The 13,874-nt window shown below is 44.0% G+C and overlaps 1 protein-coding gene across 1 annotated transcript in view; it reads right to left on the bottom strand.

Moving 5' to 3' along the window:
* The window catches only part of IntS8 (integrator complex subunit 8), a 147,636-nt gene that overhangs the window by 4,605 nt on the left and 129,157 nt on the right, over nt 1-13,874 (bottom strand). The window contains exons 21-23 of the mRNA XM_084587879.1: nt 11,887-11,948; nt 10,157-10,275; nt 383-537 (exon numbers count right to left, since the gene is read on the bottom strand). Coding sequence (XP_084444005.1) covers nt 383-537; nt 10,157-10,275; nt 11,887-11,948 — 336 coding nt within the window. The remainder of the gene's footprint in view (nt 1-382; nt 538-10,156; nt 10,276-11,886; nt 11,949-13,874) is intronic.

The following is a 13,874-nucleotide window of genomic DNA, read 5'->3' as shown; positions in this document are numbered from 1 at the left end:
GTTGTTTTCGGAATAAATGTTGTTAGTCAGCGCAGTTGTGCGTCCTCCTCCTGATCGTCCTTCGTCTGCCAGCGCTGTTTTTTTTCAATAAAATTTTTCACCTTTTCTGGCAATTGTGTGTTGCATTACCAGCTTTTACTGTACTGCGCAACTGAGCATACTTCAGCACAGCTTTGAACTCTGCAAACGGTTTAGTGCTGACTATAATAACAGCCAATGGTGGATGCCCACATTTCATGGGTGCTGATAAATTTCACATGAATATGTTAGCTGTTGTGGTAGAATCTCAGACATGAATGAGCCAGCCCATAATGCTGTGTGTTGTGAACAAAGAAGCAAGAAAAATAATAAAAAAAGAAAGGTTAAAACAGTGAATGCATACCTGAGTGTAACACTGCAACTTGCTGCAGCAGTGGGACATCTTCTTGTACATGAGGTCGTCAGCAAGGGACCTTGGGGGTGGCTGAGTAAAGTATTCAGTGCTCATGAGCAACGCACCCAAATAGTGCTTCAGTGCAGCTGAATGGTGGCCCTGAGCTGTGGCAGAGAAAGAGAGAAATAGGGCGAAAATGAGACATCGCCAGCTGTCATTAGAACCAAGGCAACAATTAATGGCCGTAGTGCATTACACTTAATGCAATGTGTGCCAGAGTGCAGGCACACTGATTCACTAAGGAAATATTCACACGAATAACAAAATTCAACCTTTGAAGAAACACAGACAAGTTGTGATTTTGAAGCCCATGCCACCAAAGCTATGTCAACAACCAACTGTAATCTGTGAAAAACTCTGCTGCACAATTCAAGAGCTCTGTTATGTAATCAAAACTTTGGCTCAGCCTAGTTGGTTCATAGCTAAATGGAGAAAGAACAGCGCGATACATACGAGAACCAAGAAACACGCAAACACACAGGACGGGTGCTGTCCTGTGTGTTTGTGTTTTGTCTTCGTTTGTATCGTGCTGTTCTTCCGCCATTTAGCTCTGTGATGTGTTCCTGGCACTGACCTAAATGCACTGAAAATACTGCAATAATTACTGCTAGACAATGTGTAATGTACACTGTCACATTGGTGAATATTCCACCCTAAATAGTGGCTCCATAAGGTCAAAGACAGCGACGAAACCAGTGTTTTACGTGCGCATAGTCTGTACAGACACAATAACTACACACTCTGTATAAACACCTGTCATCATGTGCGCAGAACTCGCCTGGGAACTGAGAACACAAGGTGCTTCAATACTGCTGATGAATCTTGTGCACTTGGCATTCACACGAGAGGACAAAATGATATGCTAAGCCTTGAAATGAGATGTACCCATGTGAGCGGTGTGTCTCCTTGCGGTGATATGCTAGCACCGACAGAATACCAAGTCATAGTAGCACATTGTTTACTTGGTACCGCTAGGAAAACGTACTTCGCATTGAAGCCGCAGAGTTGTTTTCACTCACTGCCTTATATTCATATTCTCATTGAACACCTTTAGCAATTCGGATTGCGTGTTGCCATCTGTGTTACTGGAGTTGCGAGATCCCTCCCACCAGCAGTGCGCACGTGCTTCACTGGTCCCGACACGTGGCAGCTTGATTTGAGGCTGCCAGATGGCGCTACGTGCCCGTCAGCTTAGCGCATGCCCACTGTGTTGGGACCAATCAGTACGGGAGGAGCAAATCAGTGAAGGCAAATCACGACAGTGTCATAGTTAGCTAGTTGTCATTTGCTGTTCTGAGTCACAATTCATGTAAACTGCTAAAGATATGCTCTGTAATTTTCTTCAATGAGTTGGCTTACAATTACGGCACACAGCAGTAGTGTATGTTGAAGAGATGCATGAGCAAAGCAAGTGCATGAACTAAAGGTAACCATGCGCTGAAGGAACAGCCATTAGGAAACATCCAGTGCTGGCACTCAAAAGAGAGTATGTACCAGCATGTACAGGGTTGGTCAAAAGTTCTCAGGCCACGCGGTCTGCGTTTTGGCAATGTAGAGGGGCAGGCATTTGCTAAAAATCTAAAGCGAAGACACAACCTCACCTCACCTCTGAGGGCATTCGCACTCTAAAAGACGCTATAAATGCCCGATTACACTGCTCGAAAACAGATTGTGCGGGCCAGGAACTTTCGACAGACCGTGTACATCTCTAATTATAACAGCAAAACCTTTGAACTGAATAAAATGACTTCAAAAAATAAAGCTGCACTTTTTGGTGTTTTATTCACATTACAACATGACATGCTGTAATGTGAATATTAGCGCATTTGTTTTCGTCCAATAGCTTTAATTGCAAGCAATGTACTTTTGGCAGTCACGGGACAGGTGTCTGTCACCAATCACTGCTAGAAGACGACACTTGCAGACTCATTTTCTCTGAAGTCACTTCACTTCAATTACAGTTGCCTCAGAGGCCATGGAACGTAGCTTTAGGCTTGCAAGTTTTGTCAGGTGGTGGCACCTGCTACCGTCCGCTTTGGAGGACAGAACAGAAAACAGTTTAGCAGGAGGTTTTTGGCTCACACGGCAGGCAAAGGAGGCAATGTTTGAACCCAGTCATAGTTAACAGTTACGCAATAACCTCACATTAAAATGAACAACTATTTCACTATTTCCTCAAGGCCTTGGACAGCAATGCAAGAGGAAAAGCAGCCCAGCTGAAACCCACTCCACACTGACCACTGCAGGTCCCATGAATGGAGCGCTACTGTTGGCCAAGACATCACGAGCGCCAGAGCTCAACTTAAGATCATGTGACATCAATCAACCAAAAGCACCCTATTACTCTTAATGATTAACTCGCACTGAATGCCGGGTGCACATCCTATAATTTACACTTTTGAATGCATTACATATTCAGAAGATTCACCCGGACTGCACTAATTCATTATAAAAATACGTGTCATCACATAAAAGTGCAGTCGAAAAAATTTCATGGAAAAGAGCCAGTCTTGTGTAAGGGCTGCTCGCCTTCAGAAACTGCGAGAGGGGCGAAGTGACCTTGACACTTGTATGTGCGATATGCGCCGTGAGTGATTCTGCACTCAGCGCTGAAGCACAGCGGTATTAAGGACGGAGAGCTTTACATGGCACGAGCCTGCTCGTAGCCCACTACAAATGTTGTCAGGTCTCCGTTAGTGATAAGCAGATTATTCTCTCTATTTAAATTATCCAGCTCCACCTTTGCAGCCCCAGCAAAAGAAATATTTCCTTTACAGCAGCAGTGATGACCATGAAAATACATACTGACGCAAATGGGGAGGGACAAAGAACCAAACCGAAAACTGCCAGCAAGGGTCTGACCGGCTAACAGCAGGGGCATCCAAATGTTCTGTCCACGAAGAACCGAGCGACAAGGTGAGCGAGTAGAACACTTTACACGACCACACCACTTGTCACTTGCCGTCATCCCCTAGGCCTTCATGCGAAATTTTGTGGCATTAAAAAAAAAAAAACCTCTTAAAATTAATTTTGATGAAGGAATCAATATAAAAAATAATGGCTTCCACACAAAATGAGTAAGAAAACACCTAATCTATTAGTAGCATGTGTTACAATTGTAATATTTTTTTTTGCCTGTCTATACACAACTTTTGTAGTCGGATACAACTCAAGAAAGTGGCTTTTGCCCCTTCAAGGACTTTACACACCCAATGGCAATGGCCAACTCCCATAATGCCCTGAATAATCTCCTTAGACCTGCTAGCATAACAATGCACGGTGCGGCAGAAAAAAGAAATGCATTAGGCAAATGGCAGAAATGCATGTGTTTAGTTTCCTTTGACATCTAGGAACACAATAATGGTAAAATTTTCATCCTGCTTACGAGTTGTAGAATTTTCAGTGATGTGACTGACCAAAGTTACTTTGGAGGCTCATTCCGGGCAGCCAAAAGCGCCTACTGGCGCCGTAAATTCAGTGTATGCAGCACATACATATTGCCACCTGGTGTCCCAGATGTTTTTAGGTGACACCTGGTAGAAGAGGACGCCGAAGTTGTCTCGCGTGCTGTGCGCGGAACTTTGCCTGCTGGTTGAGCTTCGTCCCGTCGTCTTAGTCACATCTAGCCCACTTGTCCGTGACATATTTTGGTGGAGGTGTTGGGTAACGACACATCTAGCCCACTTGTCCGTGACAATATTATATCTTCCGATGTAAAAACAAAAAGCAGTTCTTTCTCGTCAGTATACAGACCTCAGACCTTTGCAATAAGGGCTCCCTGTGTGTAACCATTGGGCCAACATTGCTTCTAGTGCTAGCGCAGTGGAAGTGGCAGCAGAATCTGCTTTTGACATTTCAGAAAGGAGGTGCTTTATTAACTCCCTTGCCCAATGCAAAGGTGCATACTTGTATATATATATACAGCAAAAAATGATGCACCACCACATGCCATCTTTTACAGTTCCCAGTAACTATACTTGATATGAAAATTGAACTAGTGCAAAAGAGAAAAAGAATACAGTTTGAGAGTTTTAGAACAATGTGATACATTGCAGTGATCCATCCCTGCAGAGACCCAGCTGTGCCTGCACTGTGGCAGGTACGCATATCGTCCGGTCTGGGGGACTGTACTGCAGTCTGGGGGACAAATGCAGTGTTTGTAATGCAGCATTTTATATAGTAAACATTTGTGCTTATAACTTGTGGTCTTGCTTCCCTCGGAGCGGAAGCGCAGGCACTCAGTGCATGCTAGCTGTGCCCTCTGCTAGCTCTGGCCCGAACCCGCGGTATGTGGTTGAGTTGCCACTCATCTAACAGCACACCTTTGAAAAGTAACCCCACAATGTGGAGTTTCTAATTTCTATTTAAATATTCACCATACTTTGATTACTTTGTCATGAGGCAAGCAGTCCAGCTACAGAAAAAAATATGTGCAACGACGTCGGCAGTGATGCCACAGAATATAACCTCTCAAAACGCGCTGGCTCGGCGAGAGCTGCTTGTTCTGCAGTATATGCGGACAGTGCGTGGCGAGCTCTTTCGCACTGAGCATCGATAATACTGTACAGGCACCTATCGTAGTGCTCAGGCAGCTCCGTTTGAATCGACCTTGTCAGATGTCACCGACGTAACGTAGGAGTACGTTCCAACGCCGTACACGCACAGCCGCCGGGGTTGTCAGAAGGCGAGTGGGTCTTTAGCTACAGCATCACTGGCATGACCTCTGTAACTGCCCGTAGTATGCAGGGCACCATTGTCTGGAAAGTAAGTCGGCAGGAGCAGGTGTGCGAATACTCATGGGAATCGCGTGGGATATTGGGGGTCAATTAAAGTACTCGTGGCTCAATATATAAATGGAATTAGCGTTGTGTAGAGAGCAGGTGCAGCGGTGGCGTAGTGGTAGAACACCCGCCTCGCATGCAATAGGACCGGGGCTCAAATCCCGGTGCTACGCAACTCCAGCAAAAAAAAGAAAGAGAAAAAAAAAAAAAAAAGCGCGTTGATGGAATTGCATAAGCAGGCTTGGGGTGCGACCTGATGCTAGTGAACACCTCCGGCAACGCACTCCCTCACCAGGACAGGAGTTGGCCACCCTGGTGCAGTAATTGGCTGCAACCTCTCATGATTAGTTCCATAAATCCCCGGCCCTCAGTCACCAGCGGCGGCGGTCAGACCTGTGACGCAGCAGCGGGTGCTAAGAATTCCTGGCTCCGCTGGACAGGCCGCCATTGGAAACCGACCCTGGCAACGGTTAATGCTAGAACCCTAGCTAGTGAAGTCAGTTTAGCAGTGCTGTTAGAGGAACTAGAGGGTATGAAATAGGATGTCATAGGGCTTAGTGAGGCTAGGAGGCCAAATGAGGCGTATACTGTACTGAAGGAGGGGCATGTACTGTGTTATCAAGGCTTACCGGAGAGGCGACAACTAGGAGTAGGTTTCCTTGTCAATAAGTACATAGCGGGTAATATAGATGAATTCTATAGTATTAACGAGAGGGTGGCAGGCATCGTAATTAGGCCTAATAAGCGGTATAAACTGAAGGTTGTACAGGCCTATGCACCTACATGTAGTTATGATGACCAGGCAGTTGAAAGCTTCTACGAAGATGTAGAATCAGCAATGCGAAAAGTAAAGACGCAGTATACTGTACTAATGGGCGACTTCAATGCCAAGATAGAGAAAAATCAGGCAGGAGAACAGGCAGTAGGTGACTATGGCATTGGTTCTAGGAATAGCAGGGGGGAGTTAATAGTTGAGTTTGCTGAGCGCAATAACTTAAGAATCATGAATACCTTCCTCAGCAAACGGAAGAACCGGAAATGGACATGGAAAAGTCCTAACGGGGAGACTAAAAATGAAATTCACTTCATACTGTGTTCAACCTCCGCCATTATTCAAGATGTAGAGGTAATAGGGAAAGTGCGATGCAGTGACCACAGGGTGGTGAGGCACCGAATTAGCCTAAATCTGAAGAAGGAAGGCAACAGATTAGTAAGAAAGAAACCCATCAACGAATTAGCGGTGAGAGGGAGGGCAGAAGAGCTCAGGATCTCGCTACAGAATAGATATTCAGCTCTAACCGAGGACGAGGACATTACCCTAGAAGCAATGAACAATAATTTCAGAGATATCATTACTGAGTGCGGGGTAGAAGTAGGCGGTAGGATAGTTAGACGAAAGGAGACGAAAGATTTGATTAAGAAATGCCAGAGTATGAAAGCTTCCAATCCAATAGACCAGATAGAATTGCCGAGATCAATAAGTGCAAGGTGGCAGATACAGGGAAGCATAACATGGATAAAATTGAGCATGCTGTAAAGAACGGGGGAAGCCTTCAAGCGGTAAAGAAGAAATTGGGCACAGGCAAAAACCAGCTGTATGCCATAAGGGAGAAGACGGGCAACGTCATCACGAATATGGAGAAGATAGTCAAAGTAGCCGAGGAGTTCTATACAGATCTCTACAGTAGCCAAAGTAGTCAGGACCGTAATGAGATTGGCTTTAGGGAAAAACAGTTAGACGTTTTATCAGTGACGAAGGACGAGGTCAAGAAAGCATTAGAAACTATGAAAAGGGGGAAACCAGCTGGAGAAGATCAGATAACTACAGATTTGTTGAAGGACGGGGGGGATATCATGCTAGAAAAACTGGCCACCCCGTATACGAATGCCTGGTGTCATCGACGGTACCGGAACCATGGAAGAATGCAAACGTTATCCTCATTCATAAGAAAGGGGACTCTAAGGACCTTAAAAATTACAGACCAATCAGCTTACTGTCAGTTACGTATAAGGTATTTACTAAGGTAATCGCTAATAGACTCAGGACAACCTTAGACTGCAATCAAGCAAAGGATCAAGCAGGTTTTCGGAAACGGTACTTTACTTTCGATCATATCCATACCATCAACCAGGTGATAAAAAAATGCTCAGAATATAACCAGCCCTTATACATAGCATTCATTGATTACGAAAAAGCATATGACTCAGTTGAAACCTCGGCGGTGATGCAGGCATTGTGAAATCAGGGGGTAGACAAGCCGTATGTGAAAGTGCTGGAAGATATATATAGTGGCTGCACAGCAACCTTAGTTCTGCATAAAGAAAGTAACAAAATTCCCATAAAGAAAGGAGTTAGGCAAGGAGACACAATCTCTCCAGTACTATTCACAGCTTGCTTAGAGGAAGTATTCAGAGACTTGGAATGGGAGCAGTTAGGGATAAGGGTAGATGAAGAATACCTCAGCAATCTGCGATTTGCTGATGACATTGCCTTGTTAAGCAACTCAGGAGATGAACTGCAAATAATGATTGATGACCTAGACAGGAAAAATAGAAATGTAGGCTTGAAAATCAATATGCAGAAGACTAAGGTAATGTTCAACAGCCTCGGGAAGGAACAGCAGTTTACATTAGGTAGCGAAGGACTGGAAGTAGTAGGCGAGGTCTGGAAGGACTGGAAGTAGTAGGCGAATATGTTTACTTAGGACAAGTAGTAACCGCAGATCCGGACCATGAAAAGGAAATAACAAGAATAAGATTGGGATGGAGCGCATTTGGCAAGCACTCGCAGATTATGACTAGCAGTTTACCGGTATCGCTAAACAGGAAAGTATACAATAGTTGCATCTTACCTGTACTCACCTATGGGGCTGAAATGTGGAGGCTAACCAAGAAAGTTCTACTTAAGTTGAGGACAACCCAGAGGGCTATGGAATGAAAAATGGTAGGGGTAACATTAAGAGATAGGAAGCGTGCAGAGTGGGTCAGAGAAATAACTCAAGTTACCGACATTCTAGCGGAAATTAAGAAGAAGAAATGGACATGGGCAGGACATGTAGTGCGAAGAGAGGATAACCAATGGTCGCTTAGGGTAACAAACTGGATTACAAGGGAAGGAAAGCGTAGCAGGGGGCGGCAGAAAGTTAGGTGGGTGGATGAGGTTAAGAAGTTCACAGGGGTCAAGTGGATGCAGCTAGCACAGAACTGGGTTAATTGGAGAAATATGGGAGAGGCCTTCGCCCTGCAGTGGGTATAGTCAGGCGGATGATGATGATGATGACTCTCACTTTGAGTTATAGATCAATGCGCTCTCGCCCTACTATCTGATCTGCTAGCTGTTCTGGTTAGCTCAGTCAGTAGAGTGACTGCCCCGGAAAGGCGGTGGTGCCGGGCTCTACCCCTGGATAAGGACAAGTTTTTCTTTAACTACGAAGTTTCTGAGAAAGCTGCATAGCTTTCCTTTGTAGCCGTATGGCTGCGCTTGGGTGGATGTCATTGAGTAATTACTCCTTTATTAGAAACCTACTCCACCTTGGGGGATTCCCCTAAATATTTGTCCTACACAAGCTGCGCAGCTGTCCGCACTGCCCACCAATGTGTTCTGAAAGCCAGAAATGACGACCCTAATAGTGGCGCCATCTGTTGGAGGCAGCGGAACTGCTCCTTGTAAAGGGTTTATGCAATCGAACCTTGCTATAACAAAATAGTAGGGGGTGCGAAAATTTGTTCGCTATATCTGATATTCGTTATAAAAGTGCGCGCCCAAATTCCTGTAAATAAGTTTGCTAATAAAACGATACCAAAATGCGCACTAATATGGACAACACAAAGGTGCGAAAACGCACAATTTTTCAATTAATAGCTTGGTATAAACATGAAATCTCTCTTTTCATTCTGTGTCGGAGAGCAAAAATCAACACTAAGAAGGGATGCTGCCTCCGTGCACAATTTGCCCGACGGAGCCAGAGGACTTGGGGAGTATAGCGCGCGCACAGGCCAGTTGCAGTGGCAGAGGCACGGCAGGGGCTCACACCATGACGAGACAGTGGAGACAGTCCCATGCAGCCATTGCATGGCCGGACTCGAGCAGCTGCGGTGACGCTCGAGTCTGGCCATGGCCGTTCATGACCTCCAAGATCACCGTGCACGGAGGTGTGATCTCGGAGGCCATGGGCCGTTGGTGCTAGTTTTTGTTGGCCGCTAGAAGACATGGCACGCTAACACGAGGGCAATTTAAACACACTTCAGCAGCGCTGATCGAGTCCAGCCATGGCCGTTCATGACCTCCGAGATCACTGCGCACGGGGGTGTGATCTCCATAGACGGTAGTTTTTGTTGTTGCCGCAAAATGACACGGCACGCAAACGCGCGGGCGAATTAAACACACTTCAGTGGCGGGCGATTCGACTGATTGAAAAATTGCATTTCTTGATGTTTTTTTGCGGCTCCTTTAAGCATTGTCTGCTGTTTTAAAGCAAAAGAACTGCTTTGTTATAAACGATCTAGCATCAAGTTTTAAAATGTTTGTTTTATTATGCAGAAAGAACTCGCATAGAAATAAACAACAGACAAACCAAACTTTGATCTTAGTTCGTTTTATCCGATAATTCGCTATCTTCGTGTTCGTTATAGCGAGGTTCGACTTTACTATACACTATCTAGACAGATGTTAATACTAGTAGTTTTCTGATTGGTTTGTTTCTACAAACAAAGCAGTGAAAATGCCAAATTGAAAACGAACTGACATATCTAAATAGTAAGTACTACATATTTGAAATCAGGGGAAAAAAATTAAAAAAAAAAAAAAAAAAAAAACTGATTAAGAGTGTGCATTTTCATTGCATTTAGTTTAAAAAGAAAGAAAAACATTCCAAGAGGCCTGTCCCCCCTTAAAACATCATTGCCCTCGGCCACCCAAATACTAGCTTGGCACTTCACGTACCATAGCAAAAGTCTGCCTGAACCTTGACCCATCCAGCGTGGGAGTTGTTGGTCATGAGGCAGTGCTGGAGTGTGGCATGGAACACATCTGTGGCCGCCTCCCTACAACAGTTTGATGGGCTGCGTGCATAAAGGAGAAAGCATGCACCATGAGTGTTATGACAAGCAGCAAATGTGAGCACTGAATTCTTTCACGTCGTCCTTTCTCCTCAGAAACACATAAAACCCTAGTATGACAGTCATAGAGATCAACAACGTGGCCTACACTTGGGAAGCAAACTGTTTGCCCTCAAACGGGCAAGCTGACATGCCCTGAACTCATTGCTGTTGACGTGAAAGCTGAAGAAACACCATGCAGAGTGTTTCTAAAATGGACTCACAAAATTTTTTATAAATGTAAAATGAAATGCAGATGCTAGCAGGATATATACGAGGGAATGTGTTATGCTATGAGGGAATATGAGAATATCAGAAAAGAAAAATGAAAGTGGCACATATGTATCAGCAAAACAAATTTTGCCTAATTATAATGCATCAAACACACATTTTTAATTGAGGCAACTGTTGGTTTGAAGGCTATTTCACACAAATGGCGTTCTGCAATACTGGTACCCTCTTCTCCACTTTTGGAATTATCACTAAACACAAGAAGAGAATGGTAGTATTCACTAGATGATACAGCGTGCAGGACACCCATGCTTTGAAACAGTGCTTTTGTCCACCACTCTCATGCGTTTTGATTTTAAGTGCAAAAACAGCTCTTGAGTCGCTTTTATCAATTTAGGTATAAAGAATGCAACATGAAATGACTGGTGTGCCTGGCTATGGGCAACTAAATCAGCTTTGGACTTTGCATAGCCTTCCTGGCAGTGCTTGCACAGTGACGCCACAAAAGTTTTCATGCGCTACGAATAATCTAACATGACTGCACGCACTGCAGCATGTCTCTGATGGCAGGCACAAATGACATCGCAGACAAGAGAAAGGCAGACTCAAGCTCTTTACTGAGTGAATTTTGCCCCCAAATGAAATGAATTCAGAGGCTATAGCAGCAAGAGCACTCAGCAGTTGGTGAAGCTTAGAATGATGACAGTTCTCAATTTAAAGGAGGCAATTAACTTTTGAGATAAGGCGCTTAAAGTATAAGCAAAAATTTTGAACACCACAGAAGCTGATGGCTGCTCTTATGGTGGTCATAGACAAATCTAGTCACACCTCACATGACAGAAGTAATAAGGTCCCAGGCTCCTCGTGACAAATAAAACATGAAAAAACTTGAGGCAACAACAAAACAGAAACATAATTTCTCTTCTCTATCCTCTGTCTTTTCTCATAGAACATTTAAAAGAGCCTTTGCATTAACTACGGCAAAATCTCTTGCAGAGATTTGGCTTAGCTTATGGGGTTTGATGTCCCAAAGTGACTCAGGTTACGGGAGACGGCGTAGTGGAGGGCTCCGGAAATTAGTGACCACCCTGGGTTCTTTAACGTGCACTGACATCGCACAGCACACGAGCACTTTTCCTTTCGTCTCCATCGAAAAACGGCCACTGCTGTACAGTCGAGCACCCTGACAACCGTGCCACCGCGGCAAGGCAATTGAGTGTTCTTGCAGAGGAAGTGCGCAAATAACTATAATTACTTCTGTCAATACTACACATACAAGCAAAATTCAGGCATCCGGCAATTGCCACCCAAGAAACTTTGGCCTACAACATAAAAACAGCCTACCTGTTTATAGCTGATGGCCACAACTGTGGGTACTCCAGGCATACCTCAGATCCACTGTCATCCTGAAAAACAATTTTTCCTCTACTAAAGCTCTGGGGCTGTCATGAATAGTTGTCAAGGAAGGCAAAATAACTGTTCCAATCACTGTGCCTCAAGGGAAGGGATGGAGAGGGGAAGCAGCCGAACACCACAGGCACTAAGCAACTGCTGCAGGTGCTAATGCGTCAACTAACAGTGTCAAGTGCCGGTTTTGTAGAGACAAAGAATTTTTTTTAAACAAATTCATTACTTAAACTGATGATTTCAACAAGCACTGTAGGCTGTTCTACACGTTAGCACAAGAAAAAAAATCTCCCATGTTTTCAACTGAAATCTAACACAAACAAAGCTAACAACAAAGGTATGCCCATTCAGAGCAGCCATTCGCAAATTAAAAATGCCATAGATGGACTCTTTACCATTCTTTGGACACTATGCCACTAAGGGGAAAAAACAAAACAAAAAGACACGCATACTCAAAAATTAACTTTAACAGGGTGTCTAGCAAACCACTATTTTCAAAATCCCTGTCTCTTTGAGGTTTTCCTTGATTATTTCAGTTCAAATTCCCTGACGAGTGAAGAGGCTCAAAAATGTGGCTGCTAATGATAATGAGCATAGATGAATAATTCACAACAAAAAGCTAATATTAATCATATTCTGCAATTTCCAGAAGTGAAAGGCTGTTATTAGTGCTAATGGCCGTTAAAAATGTCACAAGTTTACTGAAAATTAAAACCGCATTGATGCCAGCCTTAAAGCAAGCGAGCCGCCCACCACACCAAAAGCCAGGCCAATCCAAGCCAATCCAATATGGTGGCGCACACGCATGGGAGCACAGCCCGCCAATCGGCCAGCATAGTTATTCCTGTTTTTTTTTTTTTTTTTTTTTTGCTGCGCAATACTCTCACGCAGAGCTTCCGCATATTTTATTGAGTACCAACTCGCAGACGTATCGGTTCTATTGTGGCAGCTCAGCCATGCGCTGGCGCCAAAATAATCTATTGCGTCTCGCCTTGCGACGTGGCCGCGCGCTGGCGAGACAGCAAAAAAATTCTGCATGCATGACATACATACTTGCTGTGCATCAGCTTAAAAGAAAAATCCACTGCAGAATATATAGTGCCATTTTCCCTGACATTTCACTGACTTTTCCTGGTGCATCAAAATTTCCCTAACAATTACCGGTTTTCCCAGTTGCTAGACACCCTGTTTAAAGCAAGAAGGAAATCTGGCAATGCAATCATTTGGCCATCCAAAAAATGACAGGAAGTAAATGCATACAAAAAAAAAAAAAAAAAAAAAAAAAACTTATCCCTGTGGCTTGTCAGTTGTTTCTTATGCCTGCTATTCTAAACTTATGTCATTAAATTTAGCTTAAGTTTTACCAGTGCCAGGAGACACGAGCACTGGTCCATTCCTTTAAAGCAACAAGTTCTATTTGAAGCTTTCCAAGCAAGAAAATAACAGGACACAGAGGGCATCCTAAATGAAGTTCTGGAATAGTAAATCCCCATCGACACATAGTTTAAAAAATGCGGAGAAAAACGCATTGTCCCTGAAAACGTATGATCCAAGCCTCCTGATTTTGAAAAATTTAACTGCTGAATGAGGTACAAAGGCATTTAGAATTGATACTTTCACTGCATAAAAGTGTAGCTAAAGATCTAGTATGCACAGCTCCTTTTTTAGCTCCCGCAGAATTCAGTCCATATTTGCATTGTCCTAACCGCCAAAAATATTTAGTAACAAATTTGGTTCGTAAAAGGCAACGACAAGGCACGATCACTTGCTTGTTTGTTTCCAGATACACCGCCCCCTTACACAGGTGACATGTGGAGAACTCATCACGATGGTTTACAGTTGCCGCATCCTTGCTTATTTAGCGTCTCCCAGATCCGGCCCGTTTGTATGCAGGCGAATAGTTGTAATTATCAAATGGTTCATCC

Source organism: Amblyomma maculatum, chromosome 1 (assembly GCF_055883805.1).
Source record: "Amblyomma maculatum isolate TAMU_Amacu chromosome 1, ASM5588380v1, whole genome shotgun sequence".
Lineage (NCBI taxonomy): Eukaryota > Metazoa > Arthropoda > Arachnida > Ixodida > Ixodidae > Amblyomma > Amblyomma maculatum.
This window is presented reverse-complemented; position numbering and strand designations above follow the sequence as displayed.